Source organism: Geospiza fortis, unplaced genomic scaffold (assembly GCF_000277835.1).
Source record: "Geospiza fortis unplaced genomic scaffold, GeoFor_1.0 scaffold11, whole genome shotgun sequence".
Lineage (NCBI taxonomy): Eukaryota > Metazoa > Chordata > Aves > Passeriformes > Thraupidae > Geospiza > Geospiza fortis.
In genome coordinates, this window is record NW_005054304.1 from 10,689,271 (window position 1) to 10,708,397 (window position 19,127).

General features: G+C 39.4%; 1 protein-coding gene across 2 annotated transcripts in view; it reads right to left on the minus strand.

The window, feature by feature from the left end:
- Window positions 1-19,127, minus strand: part of TSPAN5 (tetraspanin 5) — an 80,319-nt gene that overhangs the window by 22,411 nt on the left and 38,781 nt on the right. The window contains exons 2-3 of one of the 2 annotated variants that reach the window (XM_031066360.1): window positions 6,263-6,435; window positions 188-238 (exon numbers count right to left, since the gene is read on the minus strand). In XM_031066360.1, the coding sequence (XP_030922220.1) occupies window positions 188-238; window positions 6,263-6,325 (114 nt within the window). In that variant the 5' untranslated portion in view covers window positions 6,326-6,435. The remainder of the gene's footprint in view (window positions 1-187; window positions 239-6,262; window positions 6,436-19,127) is intronic. The other variant, XM_005418140.3, reaches the window with a different exon arrangement.

Here is a 19,127-nt window from a genome sequence, read left to right on the forward strand (position 1 = left end):
CTTGGGAAAGATTGCAACCATGTTTCTCTAAGTGACCCAAGCTAAGGTTCTTATTGGACAGAGAGGCTTGATTTTGTTCCCATAGAAACTGTGAACACAAAATATGCAGCATATTACTGTTTCAATATTTCATCAGAAAAAGAGAGAGAAAGAGGAAAAACAAACTTTGGTGCTATATTCAACTTACCTTTTCATTCCATGCCCACAATCCAATCCCAAGAAATGCTATGCCAAGGAACTAAAGGAAAATGAAAAAAAAGAGCAGGAATTAGAAATCAGTGGTGGTTTTTGTCTGTTGTTTTTTTTTTAAAGATACATATTGACTCATCTGCTCTGTTGGATAATAATTTTATCAGGACTGAGGGGCGCTCAGTGAGAATTTTACAATACGTATCTGGTTTATTTTACAATTCAACTACTTTCATTCGAAGAATTAAAACTTGCAGAACTCAGGGATGTCCCACACAGGAACAGTAGATGCAATAGGCGTCACTTTATCAGTACGGAGCACACAAGGTTCTTTCTGAGTTTGTAGGACTCAAAGCAAACTCCACAGTCAAACAACATTTTTGTTTGCTGTTTTACTATTGCATCACCACTGCCTACACAATGCAATTGCCCTCTCACCACTCTCCCAGTAAGAAAGTGTTTAAAAAAAATCCTAAATACACATTTATTATCAGTTTTAGCAATGCTGTCCATATAAAATAACCCATCATTTCTGAGGGGGGAAAAAAATAATAATACTGGTTTTAAAGACTAAGAGTTTTTAAAAGCCCTGCAGCTGATATTTGATAACTTTTCTGATACTGTTTCATAAGGGAAGATCCATTTCCTTTCTCCCCCAAGGGATTCAACAGCACTAAACTCAAGAGATGGTCTTTCTCCCATGATGAAAAAGGGACCAACCACCTTTGATTTTGTTACATCCATGTTCTCCATTCCACTGAATAGTTTAAAATGCATCATTTCCCTCCAAATCTACAGGGATTCCATACAAAAGCTACACTAATGATCAGTGAAACAAGCAAAACAGGCAGAAGAAGCACTCCATCTCCAAACATCATTAGTGCATATTTGGCACTAGACAGTATCAATCACGTAACATGTTTAAAAAACATTTAGTAGATGTCTGAGCACATCTCTAAATGTCCATCTGCCCAACTTGCATATCTGATTGTATAAGTGCCAACTAAAAAGAAAACTATTTTCACTGTAGTTCCAGGGCACGCAATAGAATGTTGCTCAAACATAAAACTGATTTTCTTTGTCATTTCTCTACACTGCAGTGTACAGACTTATTCTGGCACATAAATACCCTTTCTCTTAAGATCTGTGTAAACAATGAAGAATCCTAGTGATTTCTCTTTTGCAAACAGAACAAAAGTGCTTTTCTGTTGAAAAGTGGGAGGAGGCAGGAATATAAACTTTTAAACCTTTTCCAGAAGTGATTTCAACAGTTTCAAACAAAGACTCCTTCCTTACAAGCACTTTTTTTGAGGGGGCAATTTTAGCTTTGTATTACAAAGATATCTGTAACTCATTATCAAGCGAAATACACTCACTACAATGCCTTGACATTCCCAAACACCCCCTGCATTTCTGTAACTTTCTCCTCCAAGCGTGCTGTGCCAGCTACCCAAAGTACCATACATACTGGGAACAAAACTTTTCCTTTTTGACTTGAAGAGTCATGACTGTAAATCTGAACAATACTTGAAGTCACCATTCTTCAAAGGAAACTGTTGAAGGCTTGGCTGCATTTTAACAAAAGATAAATGGAATTTTTTCTTAGATAGGAAGCAGGATTGCTGGTCAAGAAAGTCTTATTTCAACAGCCTTCATTATTTATAAAGTACAAGATGTGGATTTGAGAAAGTCAGTACAGCCTCTTCTAATACACCACATAAAAGCTAAAAAAAGGTCTTCCTACCTGTATCAAAACTGCTTTTTTCTATGGTTATAACACTGCCAAAAGATTGTGTGTAATCTTCCTGACTGCAGTGATTATTTGAAACTTGAGATAGAGCTGTTCAAGTTTCCAAATCTCTCTCAGACAAATGCAGCTTTTTTTGCAGTAACAGGCTCCTTTCCTTCTTTCTTTCACAGGGGATTATATATTATAAAAATCCATCAATTTCATTTGGAAGGGGCAAATTGTTATTTGTAAAGGGGGACAAAACATTATGCTTTGTGAACAGATTAGTATGGTTTTGAACAGAACAAGCATGGAAAACTAGAATTTGATCAGTGTATATGAATGTAACTTTTACAATCATACATATCAGCTGCAGGTCTGGCTCAGCTTCACTGACTTTATATAAATTTAATCCAGTCACATGTCCTGATCCTTCAGCAGAACTTGAGACCTAAGGGTAAGATTACCTCATGGCTTGCAAAAGTTGACTTAAGAGTAAACTACACAGGTCTCAAGCCAGGTCGAGCTCACCCCGGTTACAGACGGGGCGATCAGACTGTACTGTGCTAAACTGAAGCACCTAAAAACCAACATTGTCTAGCTTCTGTCAGAAAACGCAGAAAACTCAGTTCTCAGAGTTTCCAAAAGGGTAAGAGAATTACATGCTGCTCTGTCCTCTCCATATCCTAACCCAGAAATGCTTTTTTGAGCAGATGAAGAACAATGAGCAAGATCCATTAGGAGAAAAAGAATTCAGAATGGAATCATGAACTCTATCACAGGATACTGTGGAAATCAAAAGCTTAATAGCATGCAGAAAAAAAAAACAGGTAATTAACAGATGGCCCATAGCTATTGAAATGTGATTCTGATGCAGTTTCTGTCTCAGAAAGTTTTTACTCTGACACTCATTGGGAGATTGAAATCAGGAAAAGATTGCTGCATGCATGTTTTGTTGGTTAAATGCCTCTTGCCTTGGAGAAACTTTCCTTGCTCTACTTGAGACAAAATACAGAGGGAGGCAGATCACTCCCCTGAGCCCCTACAGTCACACCCTAGGAAGGGCCCACCTTGGCACAAACACGGCCTGCTATGGGGATAAAGCACACAGGAATGCTCTCTGCAACCCCACTGGCAGAAAACAGATGTTCATGAGAAGACTTAGACCTCTCACCAGGATTAACTTTGGATTCTCTTGACAATTATGAAAGAAACTCCTGCATAGCCTAAAATTATTTGGAAGAAATTCCAATGAGCAATAAAAAGGTGGAAGTTTACCTCATTATCAACAATTCATTTTACAGAGAAAAAGCCTCAATTCTCCACAGACATCTAATAAGACCATCTGGTCTAACTATAAATGGTCACTGCTGCAGAGCCTGTAAAATCTTGATTTCCTTTTTTTCTTTCCTTTTTTATACAATAATTTTCAGGAGTATATTAAAACATTTCTCTGGAGCATTAGCCTTACAAAAAACACTTGCATAGCAGTATTTTCCCAGCCATAAGTTTTCTATTCACAAACAAAACCCAAATGTTTTCATTTTTTTTTCTATAAAGATTAAATGTATTTAAAAGTAGAAGGTGTAGCAGCACTTGCACTGTTAGTGTGCTTGTGAAATTCACAGTTTTCCAAAGTGAATTGACCAGCATTTCAAGCTATACATATTTTATTCTCAGTCTTGCCTGCACGGAGGAAAAATATTGGTTTTTTGGTAAGGATGCATCATCGCACAGCACAGCACTGCATTTAAAGGCTATTGGGGCAAACACTAACAAAAAGGCCAGAAAACCTTTGAGAGGCACTTACTCGTAAACTGACCAGTGATTACTAAACATAGGGGACTTTTCACCTCAGCTGACATTCTTAAATAACTTGGCACCAGTTTTCAACTAAAAGGACGACAGCAGCAGCAGGCCAAGCAGTAAGACGTTGCTTAATGCGCCACCTGCATAAACCAGTGTACATTTAAGTGTGGTTACACTAAACACTTGTGAGAGGTGGAAGCCTTGTGCAGGCACCTCATTTCACCTTCCTTGTGACAACACAAACACACCAGCCAAAGCCTGCCAAAGCTGTCAGGGTTCAGAACCAGAGCTTTCTGGCTAGAGCTTTTCTGGTTTATTGAGGTGGGGGGCTTTGGGGGGTGTTTAAGTCCTGTATTTTTGCAGTGTTTGAGGTGCCTCCTCAATGAACTTAGTGCATGGTGTTAGCATGGAGACTACCAGGATTCCTACGGGCACTTCAGTGTTCCTGTATGCTGTAGGTTATTCACTGAGCAAGGCTTCCTGCTGTGATTCAAGCAGCACAGCACAGAGCACAAGCTACAGTGTTTTACCAACAGCACAGCAGTGATCAGGACAACGTGAAGTATTGCAGTTCACATCCTGAAATACAGTCAGGGAAACACATGGCTCCTGAGCTTTGCACATACATAAAGCAGCGCTGACAAGTTCCTAACTGAACTCTAAAACCCCAAATGTACAATTTTTCCCAAAGAACTTCCTCTGCAGCAGTCTGTGCTCAGACTCAAAGTTGTTTTAGCTGCAATACTCACCGCTTCTTTAAAGTATTTTACGCCAAATAAGTCCTTTTGCTTTTTAAGCCAGGGCAAAAAATTAGCTTAATGTATGTGTCAATTTTTATCTGTGTCAAAAAAGGATTTAGTTGTTGGTTTTGTCCCTTGTTTGCTTTTAAGTAGCTCTGACAGAGAAAGAGCACCAAAGTAGAAATCAAAGTTTCACATAGTTTTCTTCTCTCCTTCGTGCCACTGAGGTGTACTCTGCTTAAAATATGCCACTTAGCATTCTCTCAAGCAGAACAGATAGGAGGACATCCTCTCTACTCTACAGCTTTCACCTGGACCAGTATCACATGGAAGGGAAGTACCAGAAGTCTGCTCTTGTTTCTGTTTCCATATGCCCCAGTTTCAATGACTTTTCCGTTCTCAATATAAATTGTTAAAGCATTTCATTTTCACGTGGCTAAAAAAGTGTGCTGATGAAAGGAGAGGCAAACTGCTCAAAGCACACCTATACATTTACACATCTATGCTAATGCTTTCTTCTAAAGCCCACTTCTTGTTTGCCTTGAGATTAGCAGCAAGAAAACTCCATGTACTACAGTCAGTGAATGAAGGTGCTGATGAAGATGCTGTGTAGGTGACTAATTACCATTTTAGTTCATGGCAACATTCAGACATAGAATACAGGACGTCAAACCTATTTCCATTTTATGTGCATTCTCTAAAAAACATTATACTGTATTTCACAGATAACTGTCTTGGTAAAATCTTTTCCTTCCTGACGCAAAACCCACACATGTGGAATTAAAAAAAAAAGAGATTTCCCAGTTTCCACACATTTTTCTCAGCTAAAACAGAGACTTGACTGATTTTTATAGAATTATCCAAAGGAGAAAAACAGACCTGAGAACACAATGAGAAAAGCTGTCTGCTCTGTTCTGTAATGAAAAATTAAGCACACATGACCCCAATTTTCAGAGCAAGACACTATGGCTGTTAATGTATGTTTTGTTTTCACCGGGATGGGGTTTTCCATTTTGTCTGACAAGAAAGCAAGATATATATACTCCCCCCCACTGCAGCATCAATTGCCATCGGTTTCTTCCTGTCTTTTCCACTTCCTGAATTGTAAAAGCAAGACATCTGCTTTCTGTTACTGTTGCTCTGCGTATTTATTTTATTGCTTTCTGGTGGTGCAATTGTATGCATTGCCAATCAGTTTGGAGCAAGAGTCCCTGAAGACTAAAGTCCCTCTCCTCTTGTCCACAGAACTTGATATTCTGGAAAACACAAAAAGGAGAATGAATTATGCCCTATTTCCCCTGCTCCAACTTTTGAACAACTCTTCTCGAGCCTAGACAAAATAAACTTAACTCTTTTCAAAATGCACACTTAGGCTTTTCAAACTCAGGTCCTGATGCCTAAAGAAAATAATTTGGAGCGGATTTATTTTAAATAATAAAAAATTTTAACATACCAGTCACTTTGTAAAATTCCTCAATAAAAGCTTTTGGGAGTTTAACATTTTCGTTTCCAGCTCATTTCCTGAAACTAGTACCTTTTTCCCCGATACAAAAATCAAAGACCATTAAGGTAAATACCCCACCACTACCACACAGAAACTTTCAAAAAGCCTAGGGTTGAAGTAAGAGGATATCTCCATTCACAGTCACTTTGGTACACTCATGTCACACAGATTCCCATTCTTTCTCTTCTTTCTACTCTCTACTGGAATTTGTTTCACCACACTCTCTCTCTTTGGGCTCTACTTGAGCCCAAAAGACTTTGCAGAAAGACTGAGAAATCCTGCTGTACACACCTTTCCAAAGATCTCTTCCCCGCCTTTGCTTCTGTAGGTGTAGGTGTACAGTAGGTGTTTCATGTCCTTCTGCTTTTCCTATCCAGCCTTGTTCTCATCAACACCGTCCCATCTCTAGCTTGGTCCTTGCCACTGCAACATCCATGACTGAAGTCGTTTTCTATTTGCAAAACCTTCCAGAAATTATGTAAGTGGTGCTGTAGCAGCATAAATGAACAGTATGGGCTTAAAATACAAACACACACAGTAGAAAAGTGTAAAATAAAATAAGATAATTGGGGAAAAAACCCTAAGCCTGAATTTGATATCCTCTATCATTACACTCATCATTTATCTTAGGCAGGTTGACAATGCAAAGTCTTCTCATTCTGGCATACAAGTCAGGAATAAGAAGAGGTATAAGGGCAAAGAAAGCATGTTTTGCTTCAAGTTGGGGTGAAGGGAAAAGGTCTGGAAGCAGAACTGCAAACGGGTTGTCCAGGTCTGTTTTGCTGCCCAGGGTTAGCAGCTTCCTCTTCTGTCTGTCTTCTTCCTGCTGCTGTGGCAATTTTTTTCATCCCAAACCTCTCAACCTGAGCTTCAGACTATTTAGGTGCATCCCCACCAAGAGTCTTCACATTCTTTTCCCGAAGCCACTGTTCCACTAAAATTCTGAAAAGTAACACCACACCCACAAAAATCCAGAGAACACATCCAGTGGCATTAGGAAATTGATACACAAGTGCTCACTTATTCCAGTTGCACACAGTAAAGTTGTAACATCTACTTCAGGAATTTGATACACCAAACAGAAACAATCTGAGCTAGTCTTTTACCCTAGTAACAAATGGGCAATTACATTGCCTGCACAATTGATTGAACAGCTGAGAACATCAAGGAGTGCAGAGCCAGGAAACACAAACAGGTTGGCTTGTCAACGCAGCAGGATACTCCGAATGCTCAGCATTTCCTTTTGGGAAAGCAGACTCAGCTCCTAGCTGTGCTCACAGCCTGCAGAGAGGGAGTCCCAAAATCTTCTATCCCAGCTACACAAGCTGCCACATCCCAGGTTGTTTCATAGGAGAGTCCTTCTCAGAGATTTCATAGGAGATTCAAATGTCAGAGATTCATTCTCTTTGCTTTGCAGAGAAGCAAATACATGTGGAGGATGAGGGAGGAATGAGAAGACTGAAGCAGTCTAGACTAGACAGAGAGGCAAGTGAACACCACCAGCTTTACAGAAAAACTTAATGCAAACAATTTAACTTTGCTTTCTACTTAAAAAAAAAGAAAAAAAACCAACCAGCACAGAAAAGAATGAGCATCCAGCAAACGGTGAACACACCCCTAAAATGCAAATACACATGCAACTTTTCCTAGGAACTTTCACAACAGCTTTATTGCCTTTTCCATCCACCAAATGCTCATTCCTTGTTCTCCTTCTAGAGTCCCCCACAATAAAATGTTCAAAACCATTTGAAAGTTACTGGTACCACATATATGAAGAAATCATAGCTTGAAAAGCTAGGAAGTGAGTCAATGCAATTTCATAACATAGCAAAAGCCAAGTTCAGGTGTCCAAAATCCTGGCCCTGATATGATGTGCTTGTATAGCTTATCACACTTCTCACCTGACTCAGAGTTACAAATCCTCTAATGACAAATGCCCAAATGTATGGTATATGTTAATGCATGAAATAAATCAACTTACACCGAGTGTGGGGTGATGCAGGAGAGAAGCAGACACCAGAAGGGCTGTGGTGGGTTTATCAAGAGTTGACAGCCTACCAACACTTCACTTTACAAAGGTGCCCCAAGATGTACAGAAGCCAGCAGTACTTTGTCAACATAAACAAAAGCAGAACTTCAAAAGCCACACCCATGCACAACTTCATTTTTCAGAGAGATGCAGGGGGGAAAAAATAAAGCCAAATGCTAAGTAGGCAGGTATCTAAATTATTTTCTAATACCCATGCACAATTGTTATTAGCAATCTGGACACACAAAGACAAATTACAAGACACATATTGCATAAACACTGACCAGAATTCTTCATTGCTTTGCACTTCGTAGTCATTGCAAGAGAGGGAAATATCTTCAAGAGTAGTATTTTTAGCCAGTATCACCATTTCCTGATATTACACTAACTGCCCAGCCAGAAGTAAAAAATTCAGATTATGTATTAGAAATGGTTCTACGAACCTCTGAGTGCAGCTTCCAGAGACACTCGATGTCTGCTGACCAGAGCTTTGAGAAATTATTTTCCAGAAGTTAATTCAGCTCTGCATTTTGTCTTGCAGTGTGTTGCTTCTTACTAACTCTAGAGGTTACTGTACATAGATTAAACAAGTCTATTCACCAAATTAAGCTATATTTTTAATTATGTCAACATCAACCCATGCTTTAATATCTATATTTATACGATAAGATATCTTTCCAATTTCCAATAAAAGTAAAATATGCAGGGATTGACATCAATTTGTCCTTTCTGCAATAGCACACTTCAAAAGGGCAAAGTAAACAAAACTGTGATTTGAATTTCTTTTCAAACACAAGCGACATGGAACAAACCGGAGGCAACAAATGGTCACAGCGCTGTTTACCTGAGGGGTTTGTTCCCAGGCAAAAGTTCCACAGTTTGGCACTAGAAAAAAGAAGGAAAAAAAAAAAGGCAGCTATAAACCAGCTGCTTGTATAAATGAAACAGACTGCTGACCCTTTGTCTGGTTTTCAGACAACACCAAAAGCATCTCTATTGTTTGTCATTCTTGAACGAGGTGCTGGGGACTCGACTAAACAAGGAGACAAAATCCTCTTCACTTCTGTAAAGATGCCCCTTCAGATCACAACTGTTTAACAGCCTGGGGTGGCCTTGCTGCTGACACCTTTGCTGGACTAGTGCTGAAGATACAAATACAATGCTATCATTGCAATTAATTTGAGGGTTAAACTTGCTTTAAGAATAAATGCATTGAAAAAACAGAACTACACTGGAAGATTTCCAGTTCACTATGACAGAGCCTACTCTTCTCATATAATTTCAGCTTAGCCAACATCATGAGCAGTATCACCTACATCATATAAAATGCCCATCTGCTTGCAAGTGCAAACTTTTATTCCCAGTTTTATTGACACTTTAAAACTATGGCTCCTGATGAATCCACCAGCTTACTGTTTGCACAAACCTTCTCTGCTTTGCACAGACACTAACAGCTGATTGCTCCACCAACACCCAGCAGTAAAACAAGGCCTAGAAAACGTCTTTAAGGGATCTGGAAATGTAATTGCAGTACATGCAGATGGCTCCCTAAGAGAAAAGCTATAAAAAGCAAGTGACTAAGACCCTTGTGCTGCAAAGCTGTGCTCTTGCAGTCAGTCAGTCTTTGCATACCACTTTTTCAAAACAACACCCCAACAAAAAAATCCCCAACAACTGTGCACAGAGGACTGGATTTGGTTTGACTTCATGCCCTCACCCATCACTCCAACTTAATCTAGCAACTGCTATTCCTCATAGGAAAAGTTTCTCTCTTTCTGCTCAGCCCCAGAAGGGTTTCAAGGCACCAAGTACATGAGCAACACAAAGCAGTTATTTAACTATAAAAATATGAATACTTACTAACTATAAAAATATGAATAGGTAAGTTTCCATGCCTAGTTGGACATTATTATAAAAGTGAATAAAAGAAAGCATTTATTTTTTACTATTGAGTGCCAGCAGTAAAACTCATTTTAAAACTTCAGCTGTTTCCCATAGAACAGTCACACTGCACAGGATCTCAGAAGGGACATCCCCAATCCACACTCTCAACTCCAGCCTTCCAGGCAAAACCCACTACACTTGGCTTGATCAGTTGCAAGTTAAGATTTTCCAGAGCACTGCCTTTAAGAATCCCACAGAATCCTGTTGGAATAGCAATGTGTTAGGGCAAGCAGACCTCTGTCAGATTGAGGGGCTCAGAAAGCCTCCTGACCACCCCTGATAGAAGATTTCTCAGCACCAATAAAACAGTCAAGGATAGAAAGAGATCAAGAAATGTATGTTTTAACAAACCTGGGATAGAAACCAGGGCAAAAGCAACAGCCAGGACATTTCCTCAACTTTACTTAAAAGGCTTCATGTTCTAAAGAAGTACAACTCCACACTACAGATAATCCTATATATTAGCTAACAGATAATTCTAATGATGCATTTATACAGCAAAGAAAGTGTATCTCAGCTGCTAACAAGGGGAAATTGATTCCTGCTAAAAACACCAATGTCAAGAGGGTACCCTGGTAGAGGAAGGGTAAAAACTTGAGCGTAAAGGAGAACATGCACAGCATCAATCTGCTAAACCAATCTTGACAACTCTCTGTCTACACTGTAACTTTAATCCATGCTAGAAGAGAAAAGAAACATTTTGCAACACAAAAGTGCAGGCACAACACTACATAAAAAAACCAACTTATTTCCCTTATCTGAAAAATATTGCTTACGTTTCACCCAAAGTTAATAGCGTCAGAATTTCACTTTTCAGCCACTAACTGACAAACACAAGCAACAGGAAAGGATCCAACTTGAAAGGCATGTTTTCCCAGAGAAGCGTTTGGAAAGGAAACCACTCTTAAGAAAGCTTCTCCTGGTTTTCAGCCTTGCTTTTGTTTCAGAGCAAGTATATTTGGAAGCTGATTCTACATTTGAGAAGTAAATGCAAACAGAACAAAAAGTTCAACTAAGCATGAAAAAGCAGTATCAAACACATTTTTCCTGTTTTTCAATAATTCTATTTACTGATCCTCTTTGAAGCAACTGAAACAATTTGTATATTGACAAACATGCCCAGGAAAGTCCAGAATGCTCTGCCTGCCCTCTTCCATTTCAAAACACTTCAGCCTAGAAAATTTCCTCATTAACCTGTGCTATTGTTCATCCACTACAAGGATATGAGAAACCTTCCAAAGCATGAATTGTTTTCCTTTAACTGTATTTGCATTTAGATATTATAAGACATTTAGATATTTTTTAGTTGAGCTGAAACATCAGGAAACACAAAGAGACTTTTAAATCTGGTCCTTCCCTGCTACACTAACACTGCAATTAACCCTGCACTGGGCTACCCAGAGACAGGGTAAGAGAAGAGGTCTTCAACAACACACAGCTGTAGCAGCTGTAACCACGACTGCGGAGCTACCAGCAAGAATCCTTTCCAGCTACTCATGTCCCTTCCCTCACATGGTGAAGAAAGGTGACCACAAACAAATTGGAACAGCAGGAGGGCTGAACATATGGGACAGACAGATGGAATGAAATCTAACAATTTAAACACAGTGTCACATACTTAAAGACTAAGAAAATAACTGCTATAAGCTGAAAATTTATTCTCTGGAAACACAACAGAAGACAGCCTTGAAATTGCATGCATCAATCTGTGAGCTAGCAAGTTGATGGAATACAGAAAGAGAAAATACTTGACATTTAATACAACATTCTCAGAAAGAATGCAGCTGCTTTCTAAAGGTTTCCCTCACTTCCACCATCTCTGCAAAAATGTAAAATGGCCAACACCACCAGTACAGCTGTAGCATAAATGTTTGTGTGCTCTTCTTTCAAGTGTCACATTGCCACTGGCAGTGTCCAGCTGTAGGAGTTAAAGCACATGGGTTACAACTCCCAGTTAAACTCGCCAATTAAACTGGGTTCTCAGGATTTTTGTAAATGGACCTGTAACACTTTGTATGGGGCTGGGCATGTCAGCATAAAACTGCACCTTCATTAACTACACTGAGACTTAAACACAGCTAGGAAGACAAGGCAGCCCAGAGAGTGTAGACTTAAATGCAAACACACAAACAGAAGCATACAAGATTACAGCCCCTAACTCCTTAGAGTGACAAGGGTTTTTTTTATTAAGGAACATGTTTTCAACATCTCAATCTGTGACTGCTGAACTCTTGGTCTCCCTAGTAAATCACCAGGCTTCTGTCACACAAACAGCAAGTAAGAGGGTTTTCTAGGATCAGGCCCGTAATTGCCTTGCTCCCAAGTCACTCTCATTCATTCAGCCACTCATGATTAGCCCCTTCCCCTGAAAGCACAGCACGCTGTTTCCAGCGTGGGGCCCGGTTCCTCAGTCTGTCCCATTTAGATGTGTCTGCGTAAAATCACCACCTAATTCCATGACATTTGGTACAGCGCTGACCCCCATTCACATGGCAGGCATGAAAGGAGCCCAGTGTAGTGGAACTGCGTTCCCGGCATGGCTGCGCTCTCCTGCTGCCCTCACATGACCTCTGCTTGGTTTCTGTCACTGCCAAATGGGCAGAGCACACACAAGTGCAGGGTGGTGTGTCACATCCTCTCTCTCGATGCACCAAATCGAGCAATTAGACTCTACAGCAGGCACCCTCAGGGCATTGAAAAGAGTGAGCAAGGGGAACAGAGTGCGTGAAGACAGAGAGACACCACGGATTGCTTTTTGTCTCTCCTTCACTTAATCCAGTAATTAGCACTACCAGCTCTTGCCTCCGGCAGAGCAGAAGGAAAAATCCTCTATGAGTTGAAATGATATGTGCCAAATTAAGCAATGGGGTTGCCCCCTGCCTGCCATTACAGTCAATATGTATGATTTTTATGTAGCAACGCAGGACAACAGAGCCATCCATCGTTTTCTATGCTGTCAGTCTGGTCTATCACCAACTTGGTGGAGCTCCTACTCCTGCCTCTCCTACACAATTCCTACAAGATATGGATGTTTGAGACAGTGCTACAGGAACTTACCAGCCCCAGTTTGTAACATGTACAAGCCCCTGCACTCCCAACCAACATAATCACATTTCTGCACAAAGAGATTCTACTCAGCCACGAGAGCGCGTGGAGGCTGGAGCTGCGAAAGAAGCAGCAGAAGGAGAAAGCCCACACTCCACAGCATTCCAGTGACTAAGAGAGATTAGATTTGGCTGCTGGGTGAGCTGTCTGTCCCCATAAGACACTGCATCTATTATCTATCTAATGGCATGAAATACAACTAATTTTTTAATTTAATGTTCAAAAATATTACACTGTTTTAGTTCTCCGGGAAAAGATGCACAACAATCAGGATATACAAACATACCAAATTGTAGCACAATTCCCTCTATTTCCCTTTTGACTTTAACAGTAGCCAAGAACTACTAGAAGCTTTTGAAAATTCTCTCCATAATAATTGCTAATGTCCACAGTGCCTGACTTAAGAGAAACAATTTATTACAATTACCTTGTTGAAATTGAGAAGTGGACCAAAAAAGCATAATGGGAAACCAGTAAACTCTCCTTAATTCTGTTGACATTAATTCACATCACAGAATTAGAAGGCTAAAAATAGTACCTCTGTCTTTCAAGCCAGCTGCTCCATCTCCTCTTAAAATGTATTTTTATTTTAGAAAGAAAAAATTTAATGAGTATCCACCAGCTTTAGCAGATTTTCTGTTCCTTAAAATTGCATGCAATCAGTGTTACTAATGAAATTGATTTACCTCTTCATTTGAGAACAGCTATCTGTATTTTGCTATTCTCCCACAGTCTGTTTTTTTAAATGGTTATCCCCCTTGCAAAATTGGGGCATCTTATAGATCACAGATTCCCTGGAGAAGGAAAAATAAAGCGGTTTCACAAATACAGATTCTGTTCTTTTCATCAATTGAAGGATTCCCTCAATTCTTGGCTCCCAGTAAATATTAAATAACTTAATCCAGTTTCAGTCCCGATATTCATACATGCTTATAAAATACATCCATTTCTTTCTCAACAGATCTCACTAATCAATGTAACACAAACAGATCTTTCCTATTTCTGCCATAAAATCAGCAATAAATGGGAGCAAAACCAAAGACCCTAAGCTGTCTGATACTGTGTCCTATGCACAAGAGACTTCTTTGGCTACTTCCCATATATTTCTATGCAGCCCTCCCATGAGACAGGAGTGAAAAGCCTGGAGGTTTGCACCAAAGTAAGAAGACAGCTACTCTGTGTGTCAATCTCCACTGACAGAAGTAGTGCAATTAAGAGCTCAGCTTAAGCCTGACTTATACTTTCTACTTAATTCACTCTTCCAAATCCCATCACCAGGGGCTTTCTGAGGAATGCAGCCACCCCAGGACTGCAGGGGCACACAAGGAAGGCAGTAAGACAGCTGACAAAATCACCTCAAACACACATATGTGTATGCTGGCCCCATGCAAGCATTTAGAGCTACAGACAAAAGATCTCTGCCACCATGCATGATCTTCCAGGGCAATGAGAGATACTAGTAAATGCAAAATCAGAACTTTGATACATTCTTATAATAATAATTTTTTTCATATTGATCAGAATATTTTTTCTGGCTTTAAAAGACAATTTATGATCAGACACTAACAAAAATACTACCTGGATCTCAGACTCTTCTACCCTTCCCATTTTTTCCTTTCTTTTCTTTAGAGTGTGTGGCTCTGAGTCCTTCCTAATAATTGTTCTGCAGTTAATCTTACAAACTGAGATTTTTATTCCTATGTTCAATGACGCTGAAAACTGCCCATGTGAACAAATCCTTTTGGAATTACACCAAAACTCCTGCTATTCTCAGCACGTACAATGCACAGTATGCTGAGCTGCATGGTAAGCATCCAGCTAAGTCTTCATTTGCAAAAAACCTCACTTCATAATAAAAATTAACATACCACCCTGCAACAGATTACAAAACAAAACTGAAAATTTAATAAAGAAACCCTGAAAAATACAATATCTGTCTGTAAAAGCTGAGGAGGTGAGCTGTGCTTAATGATCTGCCTGGAGTCCTGCATGACATCTGCCAGTCCCAAAGCAGTGTCTTGGCTATGCTTCATTTTCAGAGATGTGCACTTCAGTAGTCTGAGTAAGTAATCAATGCAGCACAGTCCTCATTATTTACAAATTTTTTTAAAATGTATCCTTACATGAAAACTTTCACTTTAGATTTTTTTAACCTGAATGTGCACCTTAGAAACTTCTTTGATTCACTGTAAAAAGTAACAATCCAGTAACACTGACGTCTTATCAAAGGTGATATAATCTAACCAGTAGTCCTTCATCTATCCCTGCTATGCCTTCATAAAAAGGCACTGAGAAACACCTTCTAACTAAAATGTATCATTTTTATCAGTCAGATTGCAGGCAGACATCTATTTCTAATACTTTTGCATAAGGCCATTGCTACTGATTTTGCATAGGAAAAAAACTCCCTATGGAAGTAAAATTTCTTTCACTCAGAGTTGTCATCACCTGTATTCTTCTACTGCAAAAGACCTGCCAAAAAAATGTTTACACAGAAACAACCTCATGTCCCCATCACTTTTCCATCTACCCAAGAGCAAGAGCTTTGCTAGAAGCGTGTGTATGAACAGCAGTTTTTACACAAGACATCTGATCTACTTTCCAATGAATCCTCTTTGAACAAGCTATGTGTCCTGCAGCACAGATAAATGCATTTCCATTGACCTTTCCTACCAATTGTTCAATTCCATTCCACAAAAGCAAAGCTGCAACTTGGACAATAAGAAGGGTCAAGAAGTGTTTATTCAATTAGGAAGGGGAATTCTCCACTATTACTGAGTGAATATTATATATTCTTACATCAAATTACAAAAAATAGGGCACACTTCAGTGAAATTGTACAGTATGTTTTTTAAAAATCAAAGAGTGATTGGGAGTAATAGATTGAGATTGATACCATTGCATCAGAGATAAAGAAAAAAGAAACCAGCCCTGAGTTAGGGCAATGACCTCTTTTACTATATTTTAGAAGTCATAGAAAAGCCCCTAGTGAGTGCAGTATTTCTCCTCAGAAATCTAACACCTAATATTTAATATACATTTCATTCTATACCATAGTTTTTATTCTATCACTGAAATTGGTAATTCTGACAAGCCTGTTTACAAACTTTCAATTAAGATTCTGATAAAACTTATATGAAAGACAAAACCACTAAGACAGAGAGTACAGCATCTAATTGATATGTTTGGCTGAATAAAGAACTAAAAGCAAGCCCTTTTTTTGTAGTCCCACATTCAATTTAACATTTAGAATGCTTTATGCAATATCCAATGGCTTTATCTATTTGTTTTAATTTGTAATGCTTTTCATTATTAAAATTTGATCTGTCTACCAAATTCAACTACCTGGGCATTAGGGCAATTAACTGTAAATGTATTTCCCTCCAAACTAAGGCAATACAGGCAGTGGAACTGCAGCAAGTCTAAACAATATGAGAAGAATGAACTTTCAGCTATTATCAATTTCTTGTGTACATCCTCAGTAAGAGAATTTATTTAGCACAAAGGAGCATGGTCAGTTCTGTTGGGTTTATTCACTTTACATGGTCAATTACAGGCATCCAGGACTAAGGCTGCAGCTTGTTTTTGAGAACTGTTTTTCCCAAACACTATTTTCAATTTGCAGTGTGGTATGAAACACAGAAAAGGGCAACTGTATAAAGAGGAGAGATTGCAGTGGAAATTGCAGAGGAGCTAAAGTAACTGTGGCCATCTTGCATTCTGCACCAAAGCCACTGCACTTCACACAGAACCCAGGAGCTCCTTCCAGCTCTGGTGTCCTTATCAGAGCCTACCTTGGGCCCAGAGCACTGAGCTTGGGGCAGGGGTGACCACACGGCTGTTTTTAGAGAAGGCTCTGAGATGTCTCTGGTTTAGCTCCCACACCTCTAACTGGGAGAGGGCTGACAAGCAAAATGCATTTTGTCTTGGTGTATAGAAGAAGATTCTCTGTTTTCTGTTGAAGACCATCTAACACATTACAAACTGAGAGCTAATCAGTTTTACAAGTGCAAAGACTCATGGAATTAAATGGGAACTTGTGTACACTGCTTATACTGTACATAAAAAAAGCATGAGAGTTTACTACCACAAACAAACAAATGCCTAGAGCTACACCCATGCTGCTTAAATCCTCATTATGCCAGTTATTTCAAGGAACTTGAAATAACTTCGGAAGACAAAATCACCAAAAAGAGGATAACAACTCAACCTATGCAAACTGTTGCATGCTTAGCAAAATTGAATATTAGCAGCAGCGCAACGTTACAGTTGCTGATAAAAAGCCTTGGGCCTGAACTACAAGGCACTGCGCTCTTTACTTTTCACTAACCTTACAACCAAAATTACTTCAAAAACATAGATAGACCTTTATTCTTTTTTAGCAGCAGTAACCAGAATGGGGACCTTTTATTAGCAATTCCTAAGGTCATGAACTTGTATTTACATGCCAGACTGTTTGCCATGTAGTGTCAATAATCTGCTGATTAAAGGTCTCCCAAGTCCCACAGACACGATAGACCATGACAGCTCAATGACCGGCTTATTATAATCTGGTGTAAGATACTTCTAGAAATTAACATTTTCTCATCCCAAACTAGTCTTGGAAGACATTTAGAATGAAGTTTAGAAGCCAGAGTGAGAGACCTGAAGCTATAAATCAGACAATGAACTGAAAGAAGAGATGACAGCACCACCACCAGAGTTAATGAGCAGCTTGACCTGCAGGACACATGTTACAAGTTGATTATCGGGAGTGCCTGGGAAGTGGCTGCCCACAGTGAGCAGGGGCTGACCCAGCCGTGAGACAGCAGCCACAGCACCTGAGTTCTCACCATGGTTTTGCCACTGACCTGCAGCAAGACCTTACACAGGTCACGTCCCTTCCATGCCTCAGTTTCCCCTATCATCTTTTGTCTTATCCAAATAGATTGAATTCTTCAGGACAAGGCCTGTCTCAAAGCTGGCCATTGAGCACAATGCTATGCCTGTTGGAGAAGCAAAAAACCCCAGTAGTTTCTCAGGCTCAGGGAGGGTAAAGTGTTGATGAAACATTGGTTTCTCATTGTTCAATTAAATGAGACTGAATCTGGGGGATCGTGACAGATTATTGCTGGTTCACTTCCACTTTAACATACTGAACACACAAAGAACACAGCATGTGAAAAAGCATTTAGCAAAGGTTTCATTTTAGCAACACTGCCAACACTCACTGGTTTTGGCCATCACTATTACAGTGGGTTACAAATCCACTATTTGATAGATTTTAAGTCTAAAGAAAGAGAAGGGAGGGAAAAGGGAGATAAATGTAGGTGTAAAGGAATGGCTCTATGGACATTTGATAAAAATATCTAGGAAAACCCCAGAGGAGACAAAATAGAAATGCAGAGACCCATTTTTTCTAGTGGCCTGTCCTGAATGCCAGTAGAAAAGAAATGTAAGAGCAGCTTTATCAATCATTCAGAAAGTTCTGACAAACTTTCATCAGCACCAGGATATTAAAAGTTGTTTTGGTACCTTTTAGTCACAGCAGGCGGCTATACTTTAAAAGATGCAATTACCTTGTGTGACAAAGCCAAACACTTTTTTTTCCATTTAAAGCCTGAGAGTCAAAGAAGGAAGAAAAATAAAGCAAAGAACATAAAAAGTAGGATAGAGGCGGTTCATGCAACTTGTGCTGTCTGCTTCATTTTCTCCTTGCCTGTCCTAATTAAAGTGCATTTGGGATCAACATAATTAAGTCTAATAATGCCACAGAGGATACTAAGAGAGCAAGGGCACTAAGCTTGTTTGCTACAAGCTGCATGTCCTTGCCCTTGCCAGAATAATATGAAATGCTGACTAGATTGAAACCTGTCCCTTGTGATATTTTTTACCACTCCAGGACACCACAAATACAATTCAGGAAACACCAAGCTGATAGTGGCCAAAATCACAGATGGACCCAGTCAAGTCAATGAAAAGATACTAACCTAAGCATGGAAACAAAAGAAAAGGAAACCAAAATTGCAGTAACATTTGTCTCTGTGGCAGTACTAGCTACCTGCTATTTTGTCTGTTCCAAAATTCCTCATCTGTTCT